Genomic DNA, 22,671 nt, shown 5'->3' on the forward strand with positions numbered 1-22,671 from the left:
GAATTCTCCGACCTTGACCCATAAGCCATTAAGTTCTGAATTTTTTCGTCTTGATGATATTGATAATGAAACCGTTTTCGATGATAATAGGTCTATGAGTCGTTATATTATTGCTCGATTGGGGCCTTGTTCAGCACGTGAATTTGAACCAACACATGTTTGTGTGCCTGACTTAGCTGAATTTGAACCAATATCAGTCGTGGAAGTTATTTCCACTGATTTAGAACCAGATTTAGGGAGTATCACAATTGTTCAATTCTTTAGGCAATCTTTAGTAATCATCTGCAAACCTGATTTACTTCATATTTAAGGTTCGAATATGTTTTAAATAAGATTGAATTCAGTTTTATCCCTCTGGGTACTAATCTTTTTTCTGCAAGTTCATGTTTTCGACTAATCAAATTAGTTGGATTGATCCCCAACTTTTCAGACTCTATATATATGATTGGCAGTTTACCTTGGGGTACCAACCCCACATTGTTTGAGAACGTGCTACTGGAAAACAGGGAAATTCGCTTCATGGGAGTCAACCCATTAGATTTGTTCCCTTTTCTCTATCTCTTACTTTTATTTGTTTATTTTTGCATATCATTTTATGAATTTCCCATCTTAATTTCTACGTTGGATGACTCAATTACATTGGGACAATGTAATGTTTAAGTGTGAGGGATTAGTTTATTTGAGCATACATATTTTTGTAGCTTTTCGTTCAAAAAAAAAAAAAAAAAAATTTGCATTTGTGACCAGCTGTTTAGCGGGTCTTTCCGTCTAGCTGTTTAGTAGACATTTCTAAACCATTGTTTAGTGGTTCATCTCGCTGTTTAGCGGGTCTTTCTGTCTAGCTGTTTAGCAGACATCTCTATCCACTGTTTAGTGGATTTGTCTCGTTGTTTAGAAGATACCTCTAACCACTGTTTAGTGGTTATGTCTCGCTGTTTAGCAGACATCTCTGATCCACTATTTAGTGGATCCGTCTCGCTGTTTAGCAGACATTTCTCCATATCCAGCTGTTAGCGGATCTATTCTCTGTTTTGCTCGAGGACTAGCAAAATATAAATGTAGGAGTGTTGATAAGCATGTAAATGTTATATTTTATACCCATATTTATATTAACTAGGACTCGATATTATGGCTAATGATACTATTTTAATGTTTTTATATAAAGTACGAGGAAATCCAATCACTGAAGCAGAAACAGCAAAATTAGAGACTACACGGCATTTGCGTCTAAAAGTCGCCCATATTACTCACAGTACGAGAAAGAGGCAGAGTTTAATTGTATACCAAGTTAAATAAATGAAGTTTGTCATGGCCACCTGCTTCCCAGCCAGTACATCAAACTGGAAACAAAGAAGTCTATAGGTCCACCAAGATTGAATACGTGTGAACCATGAGAGCATATAGTGCATGTTGCGCACCTAAGGGCTAGTACTCTCTAATCTATTTGAGTGACACATGGGCTGGTGGAGTATGTGTGTACAGGGAGTACGTTGAGCATTTTCTTCTTATATCATTCGAAGTTCGAACTGAAGTGGCCAGGGAATATAAGCTGATGGCTAGCTCGTACCATGAGCTGATGATACTGTCAGTGATCTGAGAAAGAAGTGGAGCTGGTGATGCAAGTTCAACCGGTGCAGTGGCCTGAGGGCCTGAGCTTGAGAACAATAAGAAGAGAGATGGTTTTGCCAGTGAAGGGAAATGACTGCGGTTGTGATGAACTGGGGTATGTTGTACATGAGTGAACAAGCTAGGTTTGCTGCAATAGTCATGTCTATGAACAGGAGAATGGAAGATGGATTTTGCATGAAGCTGTTGAATCAGTGGAGATGGGCTCGAACATCCACTCTAACTGAAGCTACTGGAGTTGTATGGGCTATTTGATCGAATGAAGGATGATTGCAGGTTTTGTATGGGCTTGTGTGATTGATCTGATGCATCCATGGGTGACGAGATTCAGAAGTCCAGCGAGAAGAACAAATATTGGTGCTGCTGGCAGTAATGGGTTTCACCCAAATATGGAGTCTTCGTATTTAAGGTGACGAGTTTTCAACAGACAGAAACGGCTGCTGTATCAGGGCCGTCCCTGGATATAGGCCAGCTAGGCAAGGGCCTATTTGGGGGGCCCCAAATTATACGTTTGTTGCTATATGTATGGTTTAAATTTCTTGGAAAATTATTGGTTGCTCTTTTTTTATTTTCTATCGGCAGTGATTAGAATTTCCGCCGATATTCCTTTTTTCTTTTTTATTTTTTCTACTTCTTAAAAGTTAAGCTTTGGGGATCGGTTTTGACTAAAAGTCTACAGCAACTTGAACTTCCTTTACTCTTATCTCTCTTTACGGTAGTTCTAGGGTTTCCCTCCTCCGACCGATCTCTAATGAAAAAAGAAGTTGAAGATTAAACTATTGAAATCAAGTAAGTTCCATCAATCTAAAGTCTTATTATTTTTCTTTTTTCTACTTCTTAATTTGACAATTCATTAGTTATTGCATATAAAGAGTGCTCATGATTTTGGAGTTTAGGGAACGATTGATTCAATTTAAATTGGTATTTATTTTGTTTTGTTTTGATTTCTTATTTAGTAATTTATTCAATTTAAGGTTTACTGGTTTGCTCATGATTTTGGAATTTAGAGGAACGATTGATTCAATTTAAAATGGGTTTTTTTTTGATTTATTAGTAATATATTCAATTTAAGGTTTACTGGATCAAATTTATTTTTATTCTTTTGAATTAGATTATGTTGAGTTACTATTATTGTCAAATGGTGATTGTTAAATTCCAAATTTTCAATTCCTAGTTCACTGACATGGACAAATTTGCATGTTTATGAACAGGATCAACAGGTTTTGTATCTTTTGATGCTTGAACTTGAAGTGATCAAACATTGATTCCAATCATGGGTCCATTTAGAAGAACAAGATGCAAGAGTGGTGCTTCTAAAAAAAAGGCAAAGGCAAGAGCTGAAAAACTTAAGAATTCTCTACGAGGATCAATGAATAAATATTTGGTTTCAAATAATAACATCCATGAAGAACCAATGAATGACAGTGATGAAGAATGGGAAAATATGGTTAATGAGATGGAAGAAAATGGTGATTTTTTGTTGGAGAATGATGAAAATGCACATGGTCAAAATGAAGAAGCAATGGGGCAAGAAATGTCACCACCAAATACACATGATGTCCAGCGAGAAGAAGATCCAAGTGGGGAAGAATTATCATTATCTGATACAAATGAGATTGTGCAAGATGAAGTTGAACATAAAGAACATGGACCAGTGAATATTTATGATCCGGGAAATTGGGGTACCAATATTAGCCCAAGTGTGAGAGATATCTTGGTAAAGAAAGGTCCAATAAGAGAAATAGATAAGAATTTTTGGTTTCCTCTTGATAAATATAACAGATGCTTCAATCATGATCACTACATACGAAAGATGGAGAATGGGGAAAGTTGGGACAGGAAATGGCTAGTGTATTCAAGTATCGTGGATAGAGTTTTTTGTTTTTGCTGCAAGTTATTTAAACAAGATGGAAAAAAGTTTCAGTTAGATACAAAAGGTTCTAAGGATTGGAAGAACGTTAGTGCTAAACTTAGCGCCATGAAACTTCTTCAAGACATATTATAAATCTTAATAAGTGGGTTGAATTGGAAAAAAGATTGCAGAAGAAGGTAACCATAGACAAGGAGATGCAGGAACAGATCAAGAAAGAGAAGGATTATTGGAAGCAAGTCTTGATAAGAATAGTGTCCCTTGTTAAAACTCTTGCCAAGAATAATTTGGCTTTCCGTGGAGATGTCGACAAAATTGGAGAAGCACATAAGGGTAGTTTTTTGAGCTTTATTGAAATGATTGCTGAATTTGATTTGGTAATGCAAGAACATCTTAGGTGTGTCAAAGATCATGAAATTCATCACCATTATCTAGGACCGAAAATCCAAAATGAATTGATTTCATTGTTGGCACGTCATGTGAGGGATAAAATTGTTAAAAAAATTCAAGAAGCCAAATACTTTTCTGTGATACTTGATTGTACTTCGGACAAAAGTCGTGAAGAACAAATGTCTGTTGTTATAAGGTGTGTAGAGACGACGGGAGAATGACTTTTTGAAGAACTTAAATCTTTTTTGCTCAAGCTTAATCTTAATATCGATGATATTAGAGGACAGGGATATGATAATTGATCCAATATGAGTGGAAAGAACCAGGGGGTGCAAAACAGGTTACTTGAGGTAAATCCTAGAGCATTTTACATGCCATGTGCTTGTCATAGTCTCAATCTTTTGATTTTGGATATGGCTAAATCATGTCCTAAAGCAGTAACATTTTTTAAGATTGTGCAACATTTGTATAAGTTTTTTTCAGCATCTACTAAGCGTTGGCAAGTGTATCAAGATAAGGTTGGTGGTCTCACAGTTAAAGCATTGTCAGATACGCGATGGGAAAGCCATATTGAGGCTCTTAGTAAGTTGAAAATTTTGAAAATTTATACTTGGGATGGTTGTTTGGCACCATCTACTGCTTGTGGTTAATTCAGTTAGTAAGTTGCTTCAAAATAAGGATATGCATCTCGATACTGCCGTGAAGAGATTTAAAGATCTTGTTTCTTTCATTGACAATTATAGAAAGACTGTATTTGAGAATTCGTTGATTGAAGCTACAGCGGTCGCTGCAACAATGGGGATTGAACCTCATTTTCCAGAAAAACGCATAATTAAAAGAACAAGACATTTTGATGATGAAAGTGCATCCGAAGAAGCACCACCATCAGGTAAAGATTCCTTTGAAGTTAACTATTTCAATTACATATTAGATCAAGCTATATCTTCACTCACTAGTAGATTTGAACAATTTCAAGAGTTCGCGGAAATTTTTGGATTCTTATATAATGTTGATCAGTTGCGTTCTCTTGATGATGATATCTTATTGGATTCTTGTATCAATCTTGAAAATCATCTAAAGCATGGTATGAGTTCCGACATTAATGGGCATGACTTATATGCGGAATTCAAAGTTTTAAAAAGTTATCTGCCAGCCGAAACCGGTAAAGCAATTGATGTATTGAATTTCTTAAAGGATATGGAAGGTTGCTACCCGAATGCGTTTATTGCATACAGAATCTTATTGACAATTCCAGTTACAGTCGCCTCGGCTGAACGAAGTTTTTCGAAGTTGAATTTAATCAAAAATTATCTTCGGTCGACGATGTCACAAGAAAGGTTGAATGGGTTAGCAATGTTGTCTATTGAGATTGAGATGTTAGATAATATTGATTTTGATAGTATATTTGAAGATCAGTTTTTATCATGAGATAAATGTACTTGCTTTATGGTTTTAGCCTCATTTTTGTTGCAGTATCGCTTGACAGTGTAATGCTATCTCAAATTGCTAGAATTCTTGTTATTTTGCTTATATAGGCCCCCATTTAAGTAAGTTCGCCTAGGGCCTCTAAAACCTTTGGTACGTCCCTGGCTGTATGGGTGATATTTCAGACGTACAGGGAGATAATAATTGCAGCTGGTGGTCTAACTTTGGAAGGAGTAGGATTCGGAAAGGAGATGAGCTGTTTTATGCGGCCGGAGTTCGCTAATCGCCTGAATTTGGTTGAGCTGGTTTTGTGTTTGGTCTAGGAAGGAAGTCTGTGGATAAGCTGTGAAATTGCAGCCGCTGGTTCTTCTCGTATTTCTACCAGTTTCGAACTAGCAAGGGAGAGGAATGAAGTGTAGCAGCTAAGTTAGGCTGGCGGAGGATAGCCAATGAGAAGATGAAGAGAAGAAGTTTAGGCCGTGACCTGAGTTGAGAAGTGAGTTGGCTGTTATATCGAATGGAGTTGAATATGAGAATGAATGAGTGCTACTGGTGAAGTCGTGATGGAGAATATTTTATGGCTGAAGCAACGAACTGGTACATCAAAGATAGAGAAGGGTTTGTATGTTAGCCGATGATCGAGGAGAAGAACGGACACCAGTATGTTGTGGTTTGAGATCGAGTGGCTGGAATTCCATCGTCAGGTGGTGATTGTAATGATGTTAATCGAGTTGTGTAAGTTCAGGGCACATGATTGAACTGATTGTTACTGATGGAGTTAGGAGTTGGATGATCAGAAACAGGCATTAGCCGGACTTTGGAATGGCCTGGATGTAGAATTCAGTTTGGGTATTGGACTTGGCTTATTGGGCATTTAACGGCTGGGTCTCACTCGCACATCTTCACGGCTCCACATATATTTAGATTGAGAAGAACGAAAAGGGGGAGCTGCGGAGACACAGCCGATTAGGGTTGAAAGTTCTTTTTCATTTTTTGTTTCGATTAGCTAGGATTTTTATTTCTATTGATTCATGGCTTTTAAGAAAGTCATGGCTGGCTAATCCATGTTAGGGTGAAAGGATGAACTTGTAGACTGATTTATTTGTGTTTTTGAAACAAGGATTTTCTATAATATGAGCTTAATGATTATGGTTTTGTTTCTCTATCAATGACTTACTTTCTAGCTAGATTTTTCATGTTCTATGCCATGTATAGTCCATAGTTAGATCAGTGGAAAGACTCATTGAACCTTAGCAATAATCGTTTTATGAATTTCATTTGACTATTTATGCCATGTATATCTAGTGCTTAAGAATTCTATTTTAAGTTGAGAACAAACAATTTTTTTGATAAATCTTGTCGACAATCGTTAAATGAAATATCTTTCGTGTCAACACCCTTTGTGATTGAATACAATAATTTACCTATAACGGATTCTCGGAACCTTAACACCTTAGCATCCTCGGTTACGTTTTTATTATTTTGCTTTCATTATTCCATAAACATTCTAAAATATTGAATTTGATTTGTTACTTTTGATATTAGTTAGTAGTAGTATTTTACATTCCTCGTGGGAACGATCTGTATTTGCCATTGTTCTACTAGTTAGACATTGTGCACTTGCAGTTATATTTATTGTAGGTTTTCGAGCCTATCATCAAGCTTCAATTCTTTAGCCCATTTCATAGCTTTCCACAAACCCATGCATTCAGCCTGTTCTGCACTTCTGACTTCGTTCAAGTAGATGCACCCTGCTGCCTGTTGTGCACCTGCAAAATTTCTTATGATTAGACCAATGCCTCATGTATGATTATTTGAATCAAAAGAACCATCACAATTTAAAGTAATGTAATTTATAGTAGGTGGAATCCAATGGACATTCTAAGCGTTCACTTTATGAGAGATATGGGAGATATTGACAATCCTGCTTGATTGTTCTTTAATTAAAATCTTGCACTTTTGGATGATTGTATCAATGCTTGTGTCACTGTGTCGAAACACCAGCTTGTTGCATCTTTCTATCTATATGTTCCACGCAATTATGGATCTCTTCACTAATTCTTTCTCATTAATGACTCCACTATGTAAGCTATCAAACCATTCTCCAATCCACTCAGACAATGAGCCTCCGTTATTTGAAGTCCAACCTGAGACAACAAACCACACCGCTCTTGAATAGTTACAATGCATGATAAGATGAGCAGTCGTTTCTGCTTGGAGATTTCACATGGGGAAAGAGATATCATCACCAACAATAAAAGTACCCAGAACATCTTTAGTGGAGAGAAGTGCAGAGATGGCTTTCCACAAAAATTGACGAATCCTTGGTAAGATAGGCAGTTTCCACAGTCTAGTATAGATTCTCCTCATTCTGCCATCCACAGGTTGAAAATGCGAGATTTCATCATACATCTTCTGATAGCAAGATTTAACTGAAAAATTCCCATTTTTCTCCAATAGTCATATTAACCTGTCTGTCTGAAATGGGTGAATAGGGATACGCACAATAAGAACCAAAATCTCAGGGTTGAATAATTCCCTGAGCAGCTCAATATTCCAGACTGCATAGTCTGACATGAATAGTTGATGCACATAGGTATATTGTTGAGCCGTTGTACACCCTTGTCTTGGCTGAGGTGGATCTTGAAGTCTGGAATCCATCGTTGCGACCATATGAGAACTGATTTACCATTACCTAAATTCCAACAGCTATTTTTCTGAATAAATGGGAGTTCTGAACTGATACTGCTCCAAGACCAGGTTGTGTTTGATTTCTTCTTCAAATCTGAAAGGTTCCCATCAGGATAGTACTTCGCGTGTAGGGATTTAGCCATAATAGAAGATTTATCCGAACATATTTTCCAAGCTGACTTAACCAACAAGACTCTATTGAATATTTGCATGTCATTAAAGCCAAGACCCCCTCTCCAGGTGACGATTTTCCTTCCTTTATTGGTTTTTTTGTTCTCCAGAAAGCTTGCTGATTAGAGATCATTTTATTAATGGTAACTTCTGGGAGTTTAAAACTATGCATATGATGGATTGGAATGGTGTTGGAGACGTCTTTAATCATTACAGATCGGAAAGCCTCAGACATGTTACTAGCATTCCAGTTTGAAAAACGTCGATCCATCTTCTCGTGCAGAACTGCAAAAGACACTCTTCTATTTCTTCCAACGAAAAATGGCAGACCCAATTATTGCTCTTCTTTTAGGTTCAGCTCCCGTACCTGAAGAATGCCACTGAAATCTTGACGAACAGCAGGCTCCATATTGGATGAGAAATAAACCGCAGACTTATTGAAGTTTATCAATTGGCCTGAACAAGCACTGAACTCTTCAATAACTTGAAGAAGTTTGTTAGTTTGATCCAATGTAACCTTACAAAACAGAATACAATCATCCGCAAAAAGAAGATGATTAATCTTAGGTGCTCTTGGGATTTTCATACCTGTGAATTATTTAGTTCTTTCACAATGAGCAAGAACTCTCGAAAAAGACTCCATAGCCAAGATGAATAAATATGGAGGTAGTGGATCTCCTTGACGAATTCCCCTGGTTGGATTAAAGGATTTTTTTGGAATGCCATTTAGAAGCACTTCAATCTGTGTTGTGCTAACACATTGATGGATGAGCTGACAGAACTTGTCTCCAAAACCAAACTGTTTTAAGACATCACTCAGAAAACTCCACTCGAGTCTGTTGAAAGCTTTCGACATATCCATCTTAAGAGATAAGTGACCACTTTTGCCTTCCTTCCTCTTCATAGCTTGAACAATCTCTTGAACTAGACACACATTCTCAGAAGTTAATCTTCTTGGGACATAAGCAGCTTGCATTGGTGAGATTATTTTTGCGATATGTTTCTTCATTCTAAGAGAGATAACTTTGGATATGATCTTATAGATATGTATTTCATAATGAAATTGGTCTGAAATCCTCTGGTTTACTTGGGTATTTTATCTTGGGAATAAGAGAAATTCTTGTGTTGTTAAGTTCCTTGAGAATAAAACCTGAATGAAAGAAGGACTTCACCGTATTACACACGTCATCTTTGACAGTTTTCCATTGTGTTTGATAGAATCCGGGTGGGAAATCATCTGGGCATGGACTTGTCCAAGGATCCATTGTCATTAGGGCTTTATAAATTTCCTCATTTGTAGGTATTGCCTCTAACTCTTGATTGTCAGCAGCCTTAATAAGAGAAGGAGTATGCTCCAAGAAATAATAACTGTCATTTGGAGAGGATGTAGACATAATCTTGCGAAAATGATTACGAAGAAGTTCCTCTAGAGAAGCTTTGTCAGAGCACCATGTACCATCTGGAGAAAGAAGTTCATCAATCCGATTTGAAGACCTTATTCTATTAGTTTTAATATGGAAATATTTAGAGTTTTTATCCATGTCATTGAAGTAATAATCCTTAGCTTTTTGTCTGTTAGAGCTTGCAGGAATATCATTAAGCGCATTGATCTCCTTCTCAAGATTGATAACTTCATTAGTATTACTCCCATTATTATCTGAAGCATGCAGTTGAGTAATATTCGACTGTAAATTTATAATTCTACCTTCAATATCACCAAAATTAGCTTTGATCCATTTAGACAAAATATTTCTAGTGTTAGATAACTTATTAGAGAATACAAAAGCATTAGAACTATGATAACAAGCAGACCAAGCCTTTTTAATTTCCTCATTACACTGATTATTTTGAAGCCAATGTTCCCAGAATTTCCAATTCCTACCAGATCCTCTATTTGATTAATATAAATCTAATAGTATGGGAAAATGATCCGAACCTCTTTGGGATAAATGTGTAAGTAAAGCATCATGGTAAGATAGGATCCAATCATTATGAATTAAAACCCTATCAATCCTAGATTTATATTGACTATTTTCATGCTTGTTACTAGACCAAGTAAAAGGATTTCCACTAAATCTAAGATCATAAAGACCTGATTTATTGATAGCATCTAAAACTTCTTTAGGTGTAGAACTAGGAGTCTGAATATTTTTATCATGAGAAGACAAGGTAATATTTAGATCTCCAATGAGAACCCAAGGGATTTTAACAGACTTATTAAGGTCTAGAATATAAGACCATTGCTCTGGTTGTTCCTTTTTATAGGAAGTACCATAAACACAAGAGAGAAACCATTCTCCTTTACTGGGGTCGTTTGAAACAATAACATGAATTGTTTTATCAGATGAACCAACTCTATCAAGAGAGAAACCATCTTTCCAAAGAAGAAAAAGGCCACCAGCTAAACCAATAGAAGGAACATAAAGATTATTAGGGAATCCTAGAAAACTAGATAATTTAAGGATTCTACCATCATTTATTTTGGTTTCGGATAAAAATATTATATCAGGGGAGTGTAACTTACTAAGATGCTACAAATGATCTCTAGTATCTTTACCTAGAAATCCCTGACAATTCCAACTTAAAACCTTCATGCTAGGGAAATTAAGTAACACATTTCTATTAAGAAGAAAAAGGGAATAAGAATAAATAAGAATGTAAAATTGCAAGTTGAAAAAAGGAGAAGTAATAGAATGAGAAATAATTGATACCATGGCAGCAGGGATCTCCTCATTATCGTGAAGATACTCCTTCTCGGTCAAGGCTCCTTCTTCAATCAAATCATGTTCCATCTCAACAGTCTCATTTGTAGACGGTCCTTTCTCAGCATTCTCATTTTGGTTCTGTAATTGTTCAGCATATTCACCATCTTCTTTCTCAACCTCATGAAGATCATTATTCCTAGATCTTTTCAGTTTCCTTCCCTCATCTATCTCATCAGAGGCTTTTTCAGTTAACTGCTTCTGACTAGCCTCGCATGTTTTCTGCACCAATAGATCTAAGTCTTCAATTATGTTAACACCGTAAGCTTTGGAAAATTCATGTATATAAGCAATGTATTCCTCACTAGTATATCACCGAATTCTTAGATCCTCAGCAACATTCTCACACTCTTCATCATTATGATCAGACACAAAACAGTCTTTGCATAAGGTATGGGATTGTCTTTCCCAGTGGTAGCGAACCCAAGAAACACCTCCTGCAGCAGTATTCCACCATCCCCCTCTATGAAGTGGTTTCGATAAGTAAATCTTGATCCTAGCTGTGATTGGACTTCCTACTCCTGGTCTACAATTTTCTGGATCTAACCAAATATTTTCTCCAAGTTCATTAACTGCATCATTTACCACCGTAGGAGAGTGATGTTCTAAAATAAGATGTTGGAACTGTACATTCCACTCTTGATGAGTAAACTTCTGGTCGTTCACACTGATAGAGGAATCATAAATTTTAAGATTAAGAAGACATTTAAGAACATTCCAGGAACCTTTTTTTAGAACAACTCTCATTGTATCTTATGCATGAAACTTGAAGCGAAAGATATTCCTATCAATACCTCGGACTTCTTTCACTTTATACCTTTTCCATAATGTGATTGTAGCTTTCCTCACAACTTCAGTATCTATAGGATCTTTTGAGAAGAATTTCTCGATCAAAGTATTTTTTCCATTCATCTGAAGCTTCAGCGACAATAGTTTGCTTAGACCCCAGGGTTCTTCTCATTTGTCTAGCACAAAGATCACGAATTGTGGAATTCTACATCTTGTTGGTGATGGCTGAAATTTGGTTATTGGATGAAGACGTCATTTTTTTAGAATATATAATCAGGTTCTTCGAGAAAAAAGAATAGAGTTTTGCCTCAACTGATGGTTCTCTTTTAATACTTAAAAAAATAGATATATTTTTATTATAACTGCATATCTTACTGTTATCAATGGAGAATAATAGAAAAACAGACATGGACTTAGTATAATATCTTTCCTTAACCGGTTGCATGGTCAACTGCGTGAAAGACGGAAGACATCTAATTTGAATGAGTTTTCTCCTCGTCGTGAAAAGAGGTAAGTTGGAAAATTCAAAATTCAAATTTTGAGCTTGATAATGGTGGATCGGCCGAACCGAGTTGAACTGAACATGATTACTAGAACCCACACGATCATACACATAATTAGGTTGATTTGAGTACTGTAACATACTGTTGAAGACCATCTTGAGATTGATGGATTACAAAACTGCTGTCGAAACCGATAATACTATAATAGATTGTAACAATAAAGTTAGTAGAAGGAGCATATAGAACCAAGAGGATCCATACTGGATGTTTTCGATGATAAAACAAGAGATCCTGCAGAAAAAGAATTAGTAATCCATGAAACTAATCAGAGACACCAAAACGATAATATTAAACTAAAGACTAAAAAGCTAAACAAAAAGAAAAAAACTAAAGAAATCTTAGCACAAAAACTAGAAAAAAAACTTGAAGTATTATAGAGAACAATCCATCAACAGATGGGAAAGACAAATGAACAGAAAAACTAGAAGAAAATGGTAGAATTAGATCATGAGATGATTAAACCGTCCAAGAATATAATTATGAACTCACTTTATGGAGGAAAATGAATCAGCAAGAACCAAAAATTTAAGCCCCCTGTATCCTAATTCCAGGTTCATAACTTGTTGTCACGTCCAAAAAAATATTACCTCCGTCCCACTATTCCGAGTATCATTATTTGATTACATCTGGGTCTAATTTGATAATGAAAGATGGTTAAACTTGTGGACTACACGCAAATGAGCGTTCACACCGAATAATTTGGTCAAACAAGTTAGCATTTGCATGGGTGGATATCCATACTTTGTGAACTTCTTTAACTAAACAAATTACATACTACTATAATTTGGTCAAAATATATCCATATTTTGTTAACATCGCATTCCATAGTTAATGAATATTAACAAAATAGTTGGAACTTTCAATGGGAGGTTTGGACAACGGAAGAACTAGAAAATCTTCGAAAAATCAAAGCCAAAAGCAACCTTGTTAGAACGAAAGGAATTGTACTGTATTGAATTGAAACCATAAGTTTGTTTCAACTGATGGAATGGTTGATCACCTAACTTTCTTTGTGCCTTCTAGATTGAGAGCCACTCAGTCACTCATAGTGCTCATGCAATGCTATGGATGGACATGCATTTAGATTGCTAGATGAACATGCAATTGCCCAACGTGATTCTTGCATTCCTTTTTCTTCATATCATTTTTTAGGGTTTCATCAACAATGACGTTTTCGTTCTCAATACATCCAACAGTGCATGTCTGTTACCCCAAATTCCTTCAAACCACTTCTTATTTTCTTTTATTTTTATTTTCAGTGCAAAGTTCAGTATAAGGCTCATCACTAGAAAGAGATTCTTTTTGTTAAACTAACCTCATCCAAGTAGAGTGAATCTATCTATAATCCAAACAAACACAACTTAGTTCAAGTCGACGGATGATAGATAATCGACGGATTTTTCATTTTTTTTTTTTTTTTTGTTAAACTAACTTCATCCAAATGACTCAATGAAGCATAGCAGTGTTATCTTAATGCAGTAAAAATAATCACTTTTTATGAGATAAAATGTTCCTTGGTTGCGTTTATGACACCTTGATTATACACCGGGTTTAAGGTTGACCTTGCAACTTTACAAGTGGAGTCTACTACGCGTATTCCCTCAACAACTACCACCAACTCTTCACTAATCTAAAAGTAAGAAAAGTTAGACTCAAGTCTATTTTACTCTCGGCTAAAGATGGCAATTAGGTAAGGGCATTTCATCTTTGACTTGTTTTCTACCTGATGATTGTTATGCTCAATTGCGCCTTCTTTCTCCCTTTCAATAGAGCAACTTCTATCGGACAGTCATGATATAGATTTTGGATTACCAACAACTTGTATCGGACAGTCATGATATAGATTTTGGATTACCAAATAAATTTGTGGTTACAATGGGACGAAGGGAGTAATGCAGGTTCCGGATAATCAGAAGATTTTGGTCTCGTGGCAATTACCCGAGACATGGTGTCAAAGAATACAAACAATAGTTTGGCATATTTCAAACAGAAGTGACAAGACTAAACAACAACAAAAACTAACTTAAGTAATATAAACCAATCTATTAACGAACCAATTGAATTTTAGCAATTATGTATTGGAAGGCCATTTACACATGATGGTGAATGGTTGATCTTTGAGTTCATAATAATCCCCCTGCCCAAATCCGGAGTCTGTTCTCCAATACTTGAATGTTGTATTCTGGTTGAATTCTTACTTGAATAGTATGAGCAACTTTGGATTCAGTTCTATATTGATTCTCAAACACTATATCGAGGTTTTATAATGCAAGCAATTTATAAACAACTGGCAACACCAAACGAAAACAACTACCTAATTTAAGTAATAAACTAATCTACTAACGAACCAATTGAATTATGGATTGAAGGTCCATTTACACGTGATGGGCTGATGGCGAAAAGTTTATCCATAAGCTCATAATAATCCTCCTGCCCACATCCGGAGCCTGTTCTCCAATACTTGAATGTTGTATTCTGGTTGAACCCTTACTTGAATAGTATGAGCAACTACTGATTCAGTTCTATATTGATTCTCAAACACTATATCGAGGTTTTCTTCTTCAAGAATTCTGAATAGAAATGAAGTTAATGCAACCTTCTTGAGAACGGTAGTATTGATAAGTATCAAGTCTTCTATTTTACTTATCTTGATCGATGGCACAAATGATTTAACTTCATCTCCATCTTTCTCGTAATCACTGTCGTAGTCAATTGAAGTATTTCCTAAATCATCTTCATCATCATCATCAGTCTTTGTTTCTTCATCAGAATCCCTCTCAGCTGATGGGATCTCACGAAGCTCCATATCCAGTTCTGTTGCTTCTTCATGCCTTCCTGATATCTGTACATATATATTAGGCAATGATCAGTTTTAAGTTATACGTACCACTAGAAAGCAAACTAATATGAAATGAGAACATTTTGTTCTTATCCAATATGAATAGCATAAGCAACAACATACTAGTGGTAGAAATATGTAACATACCTTTTCTTGAAAGGCTTGAGGAGGAGGCACCATAGATTTGAGCTTGGAGAAAAGAATGTATTCTTTAATTCGACGTTGAAGAAAAAGATTATTCTGAAGGATTTGTTGAAGGCCATTCCTATCGTTATTCTTCCTTATCGTTCCTGCTCTTACTACAAGGTTACTGATGGGTTGTGGATTGTTTGTTCTAGCTGTTGTTGTGGTGGTGGACGAGGACGGTGAGCTCGACGAGACTACAGTATTATTCTTCTGGTCTTTCATTTTCTTGCTTTCTTTCTTCCTTTCAATATGTTTTCTATAGAGGAGGGATAATAGCTAGGTAGAGATTGAGTTGAGATGTTAGGAGATGAGATTTTGTGTATATATATAGAGAGAGATAAGCTAGCCTAGGGTAATGAATGGATGTAAGTGTAAGTATACTGCTTGGCAAAATACATAGAGGAGTGAACCCACGAGGTTCTCGAGGGCAACCTATAGTAATATCCGGCCCTGTACTGTATTTATCAGTGCCCTTCAACTTGTTTGGGATTATTAGGAAATTCTTGAACAAGTCAGGTATGACAACAGTGCCTACTTTTTCTATTATGGGAAAATGACGAGATGTAAAACTAGCATCTTCTCAAGTCGCTGTTCATCTAGAATCCTTATGACACTACCATTACAGAGTTTTCTTTTGGCTCTATTTACCATTCATTCTTTTTCGAATATATGTTGAAAAAATATGAGGCTCATATGAGTGAGCATTTTGTACGATTGACACTGATTCTGAGGCTTTGTTTGGCCTCGCTGCCCAGTTCTGCCTTTACTACCTCATCTTGGATAAGACGAGGATATTATTTTCACAAAAAGGGTGCAATATGTGCAACCCTGTTAAAGGATGCATGGTGTTGTTACCCTGCGAAGGCTACTTTATGTGCCGGTCGAGAAAAATCACATTGGCATGCAAATTGTACCCGAAAAGAGAGTATTAAAACATAAAGGTGTTGATGATGGGAGTTATCAAATCGTTTTCTAAAAAAAATAGTTAACTGAGGTAGGTGAATCCATCAAAAAGTGAGGGTATAGCCAGCACCTAGATAGGTTCCAGTAAAAAGGGTTGGAACTTTACAGGGGAGAGGTGTCATGTTGATGAAAAAAGATCTTTGGGCAATAACAAATTTGCTTAGATATTTTTCTTTTCTTTTTTGAGCTTCTTTTTTTGAGTACATATCCTTTAGATAGCTTTCCGTTTCCCTGCTGAGATCCTTTTCGATCCCTCGTATTATCAAATATAAACAACTGAATCGATAAGAGGAAGAAAATTATCTAAAGCACTTTAGTAGTAGTATGATTAGTCTTATCTTAATCTTCGGTTGAGGAGTTAATTTACAATTTCTTTCGAAAGTAGTAATTTTTTAAAGCTAATAAAATTCACGTTTTTCGTTCCTTGATTACTATGGATTTAAAGCTGACCTTGCAATTGGGTCTGTTTGATAACGAGAGATGGTGAAATTTCTGTATTACACGCAAATGAGCGTTCACACTCAATAGCATTTGCATGGGTTGGACTTCAACACCAACTGTCTGCATCCGCTAGTCACCTTTACAAAGTCCGGTTGCAAAAAAGGTATTGTCAATTTATGCACCATGCATAGACCAATGCATTGAACACAACAAAAAGAAAAAATACATACGAATCGAGCTACCAATTTACTTCTAAATGTACCAATCCGTGGTAAATAATATTTTGTATTTTGTGGATTTTGGTACTCCAATAAATAGCCCTAGCATCCATTTAGTTTTGGAGTTTGGTATATTATTTCAGTTGTCGTGGCCTTCGGGTCTTTTTGACCCAGAGTTGGGTGCCTGTGTAGGAGGTCAACTGTGTTTTTTTGGCAAATGTTACTCCGGAGTCCGGACTTATAAATTCAACATCCACTCGTACAAGTTATCCTGTTGTTTTTTTTTTTTTTTTGGAAAACACATTTCAATTCATTAATTCAAACTAAAATAGTAATTACATGATTGCTTACAAGATTATCAAAAATACCAAAATACAAGATAATCAAAACTCAAATACAAATGGTGACACCAATTGCAAATACATCGCGAAGAGAAAGAGCCATGTACCGCAAAGATTTCGAATTTTTGTACCAGTAGTATTGACGAATGATGGTGTGAACCGGAACCAACTCCGACCATTTGAAATAATTATCTTCTTCAAAAAGAGATGCTCCAAATAAATAGAGTAATTTGTCCAAAATCTTGTAGTTCCAAACGAATCCGGATGCCCTAAACCCCTCTTGTTGAAGATGAATCCAAAGCGAATCCGAGCAGAATCATTGATGTTCTTGATGAATCGAGAATATCAAGCCGAGAAACACTATGGAGATTTGAGAGAATCGCTATTAGAGCGAAGAGAAAATCGTCCTAAAGACGAAGAGAATATCGCCCAAATATCGAAGAAATGTGTCCATAGACACCAAAAACAACAAAACAAAACCTAAACCTACAAATTACACTACTTTTATTCATGAAAAACAGAAAATTCGTGCTCAAATCTAGCCCAAAAAGACTAAATCTGAGCAAGAAGAAGAAGTTATAAAAAAAAATTCTCCTAGGATGGAGAGGAGAGAAGAAGTTTTTTTTACGTAATTATCCTGATTTTATTAACATCCCACTGCATGATTAGTGAATAATAAAAAAATAGATAGGAACTTTCAGTGGGAAGTTTGGTCAGTGAGGACTAAAAAATCTTTGAAAAGTCAACCTTGTCAGAATGAAAAGAATTGTACTGTACTGTATTGAATTGAAACCATAATTTTGTTCCAACTGTTCTAGAATGAAAAGAATTGAATTGAATTGTAACCATAATTTTGTAACGCCTGTACTTCTAGAAAGAAAAGAATTGAATTGAAATCATAAGTTTGTTTCAACTAATGGAATGGTTGATCACCTAACTTTCTTTGTACCTTCTACACTGAGAGCCACTCAGTCACTCAATAGTGCGCATGCGGCATGCTATATATAGATGTGCACTTAGATTGTTGCTGGCTATCAAAAAAGAAAGGTGAAAGTTTAGATGAACATGCAATTGCCCAACGTGCTTCTTGCATTTCTTTTTCTTCATGTCATTTTTTAAGTTCCATCAGCAATGACGTTTTCATTCTCATTACATCCAACATTGCATGTCTGTTGCGCCAAATCCCTTCAAACCACTTTTTATTTTATTTTATTTTTTTTATTTATAGTGCAAAGTTCAATTTAGGGCTCATAACTAGAACGGAAAATGGTTCATTTGTCCAAATATTTTTAAATCACGGTTCAAATGGACGAGTAAAAAATAGTTTGGGTGAAATGGCAAAAAAAATAGTAAGGATGAAATTCCTAGCTTAAATTTAAAAAATAGCAAGAATGAAACTGGATACATATGTGTAAATTAAAAATAAGAAAAAATATTTGAAAATGGGCACGATGAAACTGGTTACATCTTGCCTATTTTTACATTTTTGTCCATTTAAACAGTATCAAAATCTAACTGTCCATTTCACCCAAGAATTGTTGATTTTGGTCTTTTAACCAATTTTGTGTAACTAGAAAGAGATTTTTTATTTTTATTTTTTTCTGTTAAACTAACTTCATACGGGTAGTGTGTGTCTACAATCCAAACAAACACAAGTAGTATATAAGTGGCCTTCGATTATTAAATGATTAAAGAAACAACGGCCCTTTAAAAGTTTGTTTGGCTTTCTAATTTTTCCCACAAGCACCTAAACCATTGTTAAGCCACGTGAAGAGAGGCAGCCTCCTCAGCCAGGCCATATCAATATATCGTTATCCATATATATACATGCCTATCCATCAGGTAGTACATACGGGTTTTTCGAGCCTCAAGGCTTTTTTGGGTGTAAGATTTATCATTTTCAAAAAGGTTCATAATCCCTGTGTTTACGGGTTTTAAGGAATTTGTGAGAGTGTTTTTTCCGAAACTATTACTTCATCGTATGATGGACAATAAAATTTTTGGGGTACATGATTGATAAACAGTTGTCACTTTTTTGGGGAGATACTCTCTGTTCTCTTAGAGCGTCCACAGTGATGCGAGTATAACTAAAGATCAAAGACTAAAAAAAAAGACCAAATTTGGGTTTAGTCCGTCATGTGGCGTAGTGGGAAAAGAGTATATTTGGTCGCGCGTTGATAAACATTACGCCTGGGATCAGGCGTTGGTAAAGATAACGCCCGAATGGGGCGTTGGTAAAGATAACGCGCGAGTGGGGCGTTGGTATAGTATACGCTTCAGAAAAAAAAAAAAAAAATGGGGCGGAGGTATAAAGCCCGCCCCATGTAAGTTTTGAAAATTTGTGAAAGTGGGGCGTTAAGTATATCAACGCCCCGTTTCATGCGTACATTATATTAACGCCCCATCGGGCGTACATTATATCAACGCCCCGTTTCAGGTGTACATTATATCAACGCCCCGTTTCATGCGTACATTATATCAACGCCCGATGAATGGCGGAGATTATATCAACGCCCGATGTGTAGCGGAGATTATATCAACGCCCGACTATATTTGGATTTGGTCCTGATCGCAGATCAAATTTGGTCTGGATTTTACTCTTTGATCAAATTTTGATCGATGGTCCGTCCCACTACACCAGCCCACTCGACTGAAAATTTGGGCTTACTCGTCCATTGCAGTTGCTCTAAACGCATAAAATCTTACCAATCCACAAACACGCTTTGTAACACTTGGTCTATATGGATACTTTATTCATAGTTACAGAGATACTCTATCATTTTATTTTATGTGGATTCAATAATCCTTGTAAAATTTGATCTCATGATTAATAACCTTTTTTTTAATCGGCAAAGAATAATAATATGTTAAGGCGTCTAACATGTGTAAATAAAACAAGCTCAAGAGCTACAACACAAACAACCCAAGCAAGAGACAAGCCTTTAGCAATGTTACCGTGATTAACAACCTTGCTTAGATTGGTCTTTGTTTACATATCTCACAAACACCAACATTAACAAGCCAATATTATGCTTAGATTTTATTAAAGAAAAAATGTACAAAGATTACAAGACATAGCAAAAATATAAACAAAATTATAAATACATCAAGTAAAAAGAGCATCATAATTGGAAACAGTGCTTGAGAAAATAGTATTGCCAAAAGCAACACAGCCCAGCAAACACTAGGGACATAGCTTCACTTCCGGGATCCAAATTCGTCTTAAAGGGGTGCTTAGAAATGAGTAATTATTTCTCTCCAAATCATCAAAGATACAACGGCCGCAAACGTGATGTAAATTGGCAATAATAGTAGATAAAATTGTTGAACATGAGTACCTCCAAATTCTTTTTAAAGGGGTGCTTAGAAATGAGTAATTATTTCTCTCCAAATCACCGAAGATACAACGGCCGGAAACGTGATGTAAAGTGGTAATAATATTAGATAAAATTGTTGAACATGAGCGGATTTTTCATCATTTACTCCTTTTTATAACTTGTAATGACTTGTCACACTTTTATCCCAAGTAAAAATGAGTCGATGAAATATAGCGTGTTACCTTAATATAGTAAAAAATAATCAATATTATCAATGTGAGATAAAATGTCTCATGGTTGCTTTCTGACACCTACTAGATTGTAATAGATTGAACAAATCAAAATATTGAATCAAGAATACAGAAATGTTATTTGGTATTTAAAATCAGAGATATACTTTGTTACGAAGATTAAAAAAGAAAGACACAACCAAAGAAAGAGACACGCATACAATTTATACGAGAGACACAGTTAGTTAACCAATAGAGAATATGCACGTGTGAGGAGACAGCTGGTACATCCTGTAAAGGACAATAACTGTCTGTAACAGACGGAAAGTGTAAGTTTAGGTGTTAGTAGGATATTAGGTTGTTATTTCCCTCCCGCAAGTTGAAGTGACTTGAAGAAAGACCTTTCAACTTATCTCTGAGAAACTGAAACCTTGGACTAGCTAAGCCTTTAGTGCAGACATATGCAAATTGTGTCAGAGTGGATATGTACTGAATCCATGAATAAACAATAATCCTTTGCTCAATAAAATTCCATAATCAATAGTAGATTTAATGTATCTTAAAATCCTCTTAGATGCAATCATGTGAGAGAATGTTGGACATTGCATGAGCTGACAAACTTGGTTCACAGCATAACCAATCTCAGGTCTTTTCCATGTGAGATATTGAAGAGCACTAACAAGATACCTATATGATGTTGGGTCAGTAAGTAATTCTGCATACGAAGCACATAATTTTGTTCCAACAACAACAGGAGATGAACATGGCTTGACCCATAACATATCATACTTATTTAATAAATCTAGAGCATACTTAGTTTGTGAGAGAAAAATAGTATCAACATTTCTCTTAACTTCAAGACCCAAGAAATAATATAAATCACCCATATTTGTAACAGGAAAATGTGACTGCAAGAGAGTGATAACTTCATTGCAGTAAGTTGATGAAGAGCCTGTTATAAGAATGTCATCTACATAAACTAATATGATAGTAACTCTGGAGCCAAGTCTTTGTACAAACATGGAAGAGTATTCTAATGAGGGTTTGAATTGATAAGACATGAGAACATCCTGCAACTTTTCATACCAATCACTTGGAGCTTGTTTAATCCCATATAAAGATTTGTTTAGTTTGCATACCTTGTGAGGATGATCAGGATCAATAAAGCCAGGTGGTTGAGTCATAAAGACCTCCTCTTGAAAGTCACCATGAAGAAATGCATTACTAAAAAAATGAACTGTTTCCAATCAAAATAAACTGCTAAGGATAAACTTAACCTGATTGTAGTAGGTTTAGCAACTGGACTAAATGTCTCATCATAGTCAATACCAGCTTGCTGATGAAAACCCTTAGCTACTAGTCTAGCTTTATATTTATCAATAGTTCCATCAGGATTTTCTTTAATTCTAAAAAACCATTTGCAGCCTACCAAGTTTTGAGAAGGATCTGGATCAACAAGAGACCATGTCCCTGCATTTTTGAGGGAACTGTGCTCAGTGACCAAATCAACATTCCACTTGGAACATTTATTGGCTTGAGAGATGCAAGTTGGCAATGGAGAATGAGTCTTTGAAGTAATAGCGGCTGAAAGAGGATATTTAGTACAATATGCTTTTGGATTTTTTATTCCCATTTTACACCTGGTTACCATATTGTGTTGATTCATGGTGATAACAGGATTCGCTGCAGCGGAGCAAGAATCAACTGTTGAAGCATCTGCTGAAGCAGGTGTGGAACTGGAAGTAATAACAGGTGATGATAAAACTGAGATATCACAAACTATAAGGGAGTCAACAAGTGGTAGTACAGCATATACATGTGCTTCTGAGGTGGTTGGAAAATCTTGAAT

At 35.9% G+C, this 22,671-nt stretch overlaps 4 protein-coding genes across 4 annotated transcripts; 3 read left to right on the plus strand and 1 right to left on the minus strand.

Moving 5' to 3' along the window:
* Positions 1-2,261: 2,261 nt before the first annotated feature.
* Positions 2,262-6,466, plus strand: LOC113338513. The gene is made up of 3 exons (XM_026583920.1): positions 2,262-2,415; positions 2,838-4,102; positions 4,187-6,466. Exons 2-3 carry the CDS (start codon positions 3,694-3,696, stop codon positions 4,534-4,536), a joined length of 759 nt encoding a protein of 252 aa, XP_026439705.1. The 5' UTR covers positions 2,262-2,415; positions 2,838-3,693; the 3' UTR covers positions 4,537-6,466.
* On the plus strand, positions 2,900-3,631 carry LOC113338512 (zinc finger MYM-type protein 5-like). The gene has a single exon (XM_026583919.1). The coding sequence runs from the start codon at positions 2,900-2,902 to the stop codon at positions 3,629-3,631; it is 732 nt and encodes a 243-aa protein (XP_026439704.1).
* Positions 4,568-6,480, plus strand: LOC113338514 (zinc finger MYM-type protein 1-like). Its single transcript, XM_026583921.1, has one exon. The coding sequence runs from the start codon at positions 4,568-4,570 to the stop codon at positions 5,312-5,314; it is 747 nt and encodes a 248-aa protein (XP_026439706.1). The 3' UTR covers positions 5,315-6,480.
* A 7,852-nt stretch (positions 6,481-14,332) lies between these two features.
* Positions 14,333-15,749, minus strand: LOC113338646. Its single transcript, XM_026584025.1, has 2 exons — positions 15,274-15,749; positions 14,333-15,129 (listed from the first exon to the last, which is right to left on the minus strand). Exons 1-2 carry the CDS (start codon positions 15,532-15,534, stop codon positions 14,704-14,706), a joined length of 687 nt encoding a protein of 228 aa, XP_026439810.1. The 5' UTR covers positions 15,535-15,749; the 3' UTR covers positions 14,333-14,703.
* Positions 15,750-22,671: the final 6,922 nt, after the last annotated feature.

Source organism: Papaver somniferum, unplaced genomic scaffold (assembly GCF_003573695.1).
Source record: "Papaver somniferum cultivar HN1 unplaced genomic scaffold, ASM357369v1 unplaced-scaffold_19, whole genome shotgun sequence".
Classification (NCBI taxonomy): domain Eukaryota; kingdom Viridiplantae; phylum Streptophyta; class Magnoliopsida; order Ranunculales; family Papaveraceae; genus Papaver; species Papaver somniferum.

Coding starts and splice junctions, on each gene's coding strand:
- LOC113338512 (XM_026583919.1), top strand. CDS start 2,900: ATGGGTCCATTTAGAAGAACAAGATGCAAGAGTGGTGCTTCTAAAAAA.
- LOC113338514 (XM_026583921.1), top strand. CDS start 4,568: ATGCATCTCGATACTGCCGTGAAGAGATTTAAAGATCTTGTTTCTTTC.
- LOC113338646 (XM_026584025.1), bottom strand. CDS start 15,534: ATGAAAGACCAGAAGAATAATACTGTAGTCTCGTCGAGCTCACCGTCC. Junction 15,130..15,273: donor CTCAAGCCTTTCAAGAAAAG/GTATGTTACATA, acceptor ATATATGTACAG/ATATCAGGAAGGCATGAAGA.
- LOC113338513 (XM_026583920.1), top strand. CDS start 3,694: ATGCAGGAACAGATCAAGAAAGAGAAGGATTATTGGAAGCAAGTCTTG. Junction 4,103..4,186: donor GTGTGTAGAGACGACGGGAG/AATGACTTTTTG, acceptor GATATGATAATT/GATCCAATATGAGTGGAAAG.